Raw genomic sequence first — 6898 nt, 5'->3', positions numbered from 1 at the left:
GGTTAAAGGGGCGGGGAGGCGGGAGGTGGTGGGTGCTGGCACCTACACCGGCTGTGCACGCAGCAGCGGGGGGGCTCCTGCTGCCTGCCCTCATCACTGTCCCGAGGCACCCGCTAATTAACACTGATTAAAGCACGTGACGTTGTTGGCGCTTCCAGAAGATGCTCATCAGTGGGGAATAATTAAAAAATGGAAAACACGGGGGGCGGCGCTGCCGGTTTTCCTTCTGTCCTGGCTGCCTGCCTGCACCTCCTGCCTGCACAAGGGGCACCCATGGGGAATCTCAGCACAGAGGGTGAGGGTGATGGACATTTCCCCGGCTGTCCGTCCTCTCTGGAAATAACTGATGGGCTCAGCTGCACTCCCCATGAAACCGGAGCCACCGGGAAGCAGCTGCCAGGGAAAGCGATAGGGAGCATGGCGCTGTCCTGCTGTCCCCAGTGGGGACAGGCGATGGGGGGGAGGGCATTCCGGGGGGGAACACGCACATCTGAACACGTCTGTGCCAGGGTTTCATGCTGGCAGTCCCATGGGCAGGGGTCAGATGGAGACTTCTGCCTCAGGAACACGGCTGCTGTCTGTGCATCTGTGTGTGCACATCGAAACAATGCTCACAAACACGTGAGGGCATGGACACACAGACACACACATCCTGCATGCACAGGATCATGCATGCACATATGAGCACCCAGGGCTTTGGATGGCCATGTCAGGTCCCATTCATGCAGGACATGGGACACCAGAGCCACACCAAGGACTGGCAGCACCTCAGGGACATGTGGCTGCTCTGCCACTGCCTGGCTGGGGACTGGTGGGGGCCCTCCCCTTCTCCTTAGCCATAGAAGCAAATTTAGACCAAGCCCTGGGACACACCATGCTGAGGAATCCGGCAGCACAGCCGGTCCCAGCCACGAGCAAGGATCTGGTTCCCTCAGAGATTTCCCCAAGGGCAAAGCCTGTCCCCAAGCGAGTGCCTCGGGTCCCTGTCACCCTCTGGTTTCCGGGGTATTTTCCTTGGGAAGGCACCCAGTGCCCCATGTGCCATCATTAAGGATCCCCTGGGTGTGTGTGTCCTCCCCAGAGCACTTCCTCAGCCTGAGTCACAGCCAGATACCATCCCCATGTCCTGTGACCATGTCCTGTCACCACGTCCTGACACCACATCCTGCCCTCCACATTCCCAGCAGCTGGACCTAACAATACCCCAGCAGAAGTCGGATCCTGCACCCCAGGCAGGGGATCTGGGTGGACACACAACAGCTCAGGAATCAAGCTGGGGTGGTAAATTCTTCTTTAGGAGAGCTTTTCTGGGGACCCCAAGTGCTGGATGGAAGCCCTGGTCAAGGGTCCCCTGGTGCTGCCTTGGCCAGCAGCTGCCTAAGGGGGCTGGCACTGAAGGGAGGCAGCGGCAAGCCCAGGGTCCAGGTAGGGTCCCCTGTGTGCATCCGCTTGCTGGTGGCTTTGATGTCACCTTCTCCCGCAGACACGTGCCTGCATGGGACGCATCCGGAGCACGGGGACCACAGGGCACAGGTGGCACCTGAGGTGCAAGGAGGGCTGCGGTGCCATGCGAGGCTGCCCTGGGAGAACACACGGGGCTTTTCATCTTCAAAGCGCTCCCTGCGCCGACTTTGATCCCAGCCCACCTGGGAGGTCTCTGCTATTGCCGCTCCCATCTCCCAGTTCTTGAAGGGCTGGGACCTGGCCAAGCTTTGCCAGAGTGAGGGAAGGAGGCAGGGGAGGGTGCATGGCACAGAGGGAAATCCCAACAGCTGGGGCTCTGCCGGGACCTGCCAGACCCAACCGCCGCCCTGCCATGCCCGCTGGGCCCCGCGCTGGCACACGGCAGCACGGAACCCATGACTCCCTTCCAGCACCCATCGGCTCAGCACCCACAGCCCTGCAGAGCTACGGCACCCCAAGGGTCCCTGTCCCATCCCGACCTCCACCGCCTCAAGAGACAACACACAGCCTCCAAAACACAGGCGTTTAATAAAACCAGTTGCATTATCATTATTATTATTTACAGATCAAACATTAGAAAAAAGAGTAGAAAACAGGAACTGTTGTCTTCATAAATACCGGGCCCAGCATGGTGGGAGCTTTGTGCCCACTGGCAGCTGGGGGGGGGGAACGCAGGCACCCGCAGACACTCACACAGACACACAGCCCTGGGCAGCTTGAAGTAGGGGGTCAGGTTTCCCCCTCACCCCTCAAAGCACCAGGCTTTTCTTCAGCAATGAGCTGGGACCAGCAGGATGTGACCACCACCCCAGGCAGTGGGACCCTCTCGATGGAGGCTGCAAGGGGGCAGCTCCTTCCTCGGTGCAGTGTCCCTGTTCCATGCAGGGGGAACCAGCCCCTTGCACCCCACCCATGGGTGCTGGTGAGGAGCAGGACAGGCAGGAGCTGCCAGCAGTGCAGGCAGGGCAGCCACACATGAGGCCCTGTGGGTGTTGGGGACCAGCCACACACCCAGGGACACGTGTCCTCTGCCTTCCCACGGGCTTGCAGGGACCTGGCTCTCCAGTGCTGGCACAGGGCTCTGACAATGGATCCCTGGTGACCACATCGGGCCGGTGATGCTGCAGCACAGCAGGGCTGAGTTCAAGGGTCCTGTCACCCCCAAGAGGTCCCTGCTCCTCCCAGGGCACAGCCTGTGCTCTGTCCCCATCCAGCATTGCCCACTTACGAGCAACCCATCCCCGGTGCCCACCGTGGCACTGCTACACATCAGAGACCTGCTGGGGCTCCCTGGCCTGGCGCAGCCCGTAGAGCCACTTGATGACACGGGCGTTGCGCTCGATGATGGAGATGCCGTAGGGCACGCGCTCGGCCGGCCGCCCCTCCGGCGTGGCAGCGCTGGGTGGCGAGTGGCCACCCTCCGAGCTGGCCGTGCTCACGCTGTGGAACTTGAGGGACACGATGGCGGAGCTGGCGCGGGCGAAGCGCTCAGCCCCCATGTCCTGCATCTCCTCGGGGTCAAGGCCACAGTAGTTGAAGAAGCGCTCCAGGTCGGCGGTGGCCCGCGAGAGCCGGTCGCTCAGGTCCGACTTGGAGCGGTGCAGCAGCGGCTGCCGGCGGGCGGTCTCGGGTCGGGCGGGTGAGCTCCGGGACGGGGTCACAGGCAGCCCACCTGGGATGGGGGATGCAGGCACCGGTGTCACTGGGCTCCGCGGAGCTCCACAGGGACGGACGTCCACTCTCCGCACGGCCACGCTGCCGGGGGGCTTGGTGGTGGCCGGGCTCTCCGGTAGCTTGACAGCCCCCTCCCCCGCCGGCGCTTCCGCCCGCCACCTGCACTCCCTGCCCAGCGGGCTCTCCGCCTTAGGGAAGGGGCTGTCACAGAGGTTGATGAGGTTGTTGAGGATCTCCAGGTCAAGGGAGGTCTTCGGGCTGGCAGCATCGGCGCGACGCGGCCCCGGGGGTGCCCTGCGGCTGGGGGGGAGAACAGCCCGGCGCACCCCGGGGGTGAAGAGGGGCTGCTTGAGCAGCAGTGGCTTCACCGGCTCCTGCTTGGTGCTGGCGACCCTCTGGCTCTTCACGTACTTGGCCTTGTCGGCCTCCAGCCTCTCCACTGCGCTGGGCTTCCCGGCCCCCGGCTCGGCGTGCCGACGGAAATACGCGGGCCCTTTGCGGAGGATGCGGACGGGCATGGCCGAGGTGAAAGGCACCGTCACCCCCTTCATGGTGTCACCGGCTTGCAGCGCCTCGACGGGCATCCTCTGTGCCGGCACAGGGACACGGGGTGGGCGGCCGCCACGGGCAGCGAGGGGCTCAGGTGCCGCCGGCTGCGAAGAGGGGCCGGAGTGAGAGCGGGGCCGGAGTGAGAGCGGCGGCGATGCTGGCCCCCCCCCCCCCCCCGGCCCCCCCCGACACTCCTCCGGCCAATCCGCGCCGCACGCCTGCTTCAAACCGCACCGGGGCCAATGGCGCCGGCGGGGAGGGCGTCCCGGTCGCGGGCGAGGGGCACCCCGGGGAGCGAGGGGGGCGGAGAGAGCCAAGCACCCCTCACTGATGCTCTGCACAGGTCGCAGGTGCCGGGGGAGCATCGCCCGCATCAAGGGGTGCATTGCATGTGCCCATCGTCCGTGCTCAGGAGTGCACTGCCCACATCCGGGGGTGCATTTCCTTCACTCAGGCGTGCATCACCCACTCCCAGGGAAGCACTGATTTCTCCCAGGGGTGTCTCATCTACATCCTTGCATCACCCGTGCCCAGGGGTGCATTGCCTGCTCCCAGGGGTGCATTCCCCATGCCCAGGGTTCCATCACCCACCACCCTGCCGGGCTGGTGGATTCGGTGCTCCACTCCCTCTGCTGTTCCCTCAGTTCTCAGCCCTCTCGCAAGCTCCGGGGCTGCACCCAGGCTCCCTGCTCCCATCCTGGAGCTCCTTGGAAAGTACGTGGAGTTCACGGGGGTTTGTTTCCACTCGTGATTCCCCAGCCGCGGTGTGCTCGGAGCAGCGTGGGGCCCTGTGCACCCCGTGTCCTTGGGTCCCTGCCAACCCCAACAAGCGCAGCCGCCACAACGGCCACGCAGAGACATCAGCCCGCCCACAGCGAAAAGGGGGGGGAGGGCACCCAAAGCAGCCCTGCACCCTTCTGCAGTCCCCTGACCAGGGGTGGGCACACCCAGAGTGGCCCCAGTATCCAGAGGGGCTCGGCAATGGCAGGGCACACAGAGGAATATGTGGGTCAGACCCTTTTCCCCACCCCTTTCCCAAGCTGCTCTGAGATTCCCCCTGAGGGTCCCGATTTGGGGCACTGATGAGCCCTGAGGATGTGACAGCAAGCCCCAGCACTCACCCGGTGCAGTGGTGGGCAGGACGGGGGCTGGTGTGCTGTGGCCTCACTCGCTTCCATGGCAGCCCCGAGCAGGCGGCTGCCACCGTCACCCGCTCACCTGCCTGCACAAACTTCCTGGGAGCAGCCCAGCGCCTGTCCCAGCACTGACCGCCGGCGGCACGAGCCAGCCCTGGCACCCACAGCCCCGCCGAGCCATGGCTGAGCCACAGCTGAACCATGTCTGCACCCCCTGCCAGCCCACGGGTGCCAACGTGTCAGCCCCAGCACCCCCAGAATCCGGACCCCAGCAGGGTCCCTGCACAGCACACGGTGCATCCCCCTGACACGCTGTGACAGACGAGTGGCCCGGGGGAGGCTGGCTGTCCCTGTCCCCGTCCTCGTCCCCTGCCTGGGGCGACATGCTGCCTCCTGACCTGGAAAATGTCTGCAGGGGGGCGGCCAGGCGTGGCGACAGCTGAGAATGGTCCCAGGACCGGCACAAATCCTCCTGCCTCCTCCCCGGGCAGCTCTTTGCACCCCTTTGCCCGACCCCTCGGGTCCAGTGCTGCCCAGCCCCTGTGCCAATGGCCAGCTTCACTGTCCTTGTACCTGTGCCCAGCACAGGGAGGGCTCCCCGACTCAGCACAGGGGTGCAAAAGTGCCCCCCAGGCAAGGCAAAGCGGGAAAATGTCCCCATGTCAGGCACTGGAGCTCAGCCTTGTACCAGATGCTCAGCCAAGCCACGGCTGTCGAAGTGCAGGGACAAGGACATGGGACCCCTGGAACAGCCGCCTGTGGCCAGCTTGGGGTCCCCTCCCCAGCATGGACAGCCCGGCCGGTTACAACCTGCTGCTCCACATTCCTGCGGTGCTGAGCCGCTGCCCTGGCACGGCCACACCGAGCTTGGCTGCATCGAGCCAAGCCGAGCCGAGCAGAGCCGCCCTCCGAACAGCTCCAGAAACACGGCAACATAATCCCATGCCCCAAACCCAGTCGGAGCGCGGGGATCTGAGCTCTGGGCATTGCCCAGTGTGGCCCCAGCTGCTCTCCCTCCTGGAGTGGGCAGTCCAGCCACGTTCACATGGCACACCAGGTCACCTCCTCCCTGGAGAAGTTGCTCCAGAGGTACACGGTTATGACCCCTTCACCGGCTCACCCAGCCCCATTCTGCTGGCACTGGACCAGCAGGGGACCAGCACCACCTCCGCCACCCACCTGGATCAGCCCTGCGGCGTGGGAGCCTCCTCGGCACGGATCAGCTGCCACGCTTCTTCTCCCTGCTCTCTTTCCGAGGGTGTCCCGATGGTGTCCTGATGTCCCCACGCCTCCTGCTCCCCAGCCACGTCCTCCCCGTCTCCCCCCGTGCCGGCGGCTGGAGGGTGCTGGAGCGGTTCTGCATGCGGCGCCTGCCGCTGAGTCAGCGCCGGGCGAGGACGCCCTCCGAGGCAACTCAGCGCTCACATGGGATCGAAACCACGGGGCATTCCTCCATGCCAGGCTGCGTCACACAGCGTGACGGTGCCCGGTGACGTCCCAGGTGCCGGTTCAGCCCGCGGTGCCGGCTGAGCAGCCTGGATGCGTACACGGCCCGAGGTGCTCGCATGGACAAAGCCAAAACGCTTCTGGATGTCACTGCTCGCTGTGGGCAGATGGTCCTGGTGCTGGGTTAGGGCTTCAGGGATGCAGGGGAAATTCCCTGCATTCCTGTGGGCACCCAGATTCCCTTATATCACTGGTGTGGCCAGTCGGCAGGGCCTGCTCTGATTTGGAAATCTCACCTTGTTTCCTCATGCACCCGGCAGCAACAAACTCCAAAATGTAGGGCAATAAATGGGATAGTAGGAAGGGAGGTGACAGACTGGAACAGGGTCACCAAGCCTGCAGCCACCTGAACCTGCTGGCCTGAACCCAGCCCCAGGGTGGCTCCTGCTCCACGCTAAAGGCATCTTCGTTCGGCTCTGCACGGAAGGAATGAGTGTTTGGCTTGTTCCATGGCGCTCAGTTACAGTCCTGCATTTTTCAAACGGCTCCTGGAGCAAGAAAGACAAGGAGCTGGTGGAGGGAGAAGGGCCAAGAGAAGCACACAGTCTGGGAGCCAGAGGGCTGCCCTA

The 6898-nt window shown here is 64.4% G+C and overlaps 1 protein-coding gene across 1 annotated transcript; it reads right to left on the bottom strand.

Annotated features, from left to right (window-relative positions):
* Positions 1–1973: 1973 nt before the first annotated feature.
* Positions 1974–6898, bottom strand: FAM110A (family with sequence similarity 110 member A). Its single transcript, XM_008634275.2, has 2 exons — positions 6003–6898; positions 1974–3791 (listed from the first exon to the last, which is right to left on the bottom strand). The coding sequence occupies exon 2, from the start codon at positions 3720–3722 to the stop codon at positions 2727–2729; it is 996 nt and encodes a 331-aa protein (XP_008632497.1). The 5' UTR covers positions 3723–3791; positions 6003–6898; the 3' UTR covers positions 1974–2726.

Source organism: Corvus brachyrhynchos, unplaced genomic scaffold (genome assembly GCF_000691975.1).
Source record: "Corvus brachyrhynchos isolate BGI_N302 unplaced genomic scaffold, ASM69197v1 scaffold10, whole genome shotgun sequence".
NCBI classification, from domain to species: Eukaryota; Metazoa; Chordata; class Aves; order Passeriformes; family Corvidae; genus Corvus; species Corvus brachyrhynchos.
Note: the sequence above shows the minus strand (reverse complement) of the source record. Positions and strands in the feature narration are given on the sequence as shown.

What these genes read in the sequence shown, in the direction of transcription:
- FAM110A (XM_008634275.2), bottom strand. Translation starts at nt 3,722, where the DNA reads ATGCCCGTCGAGGCGCTGCAAGCCGGTGACACCATGAAGGGGGTGACG.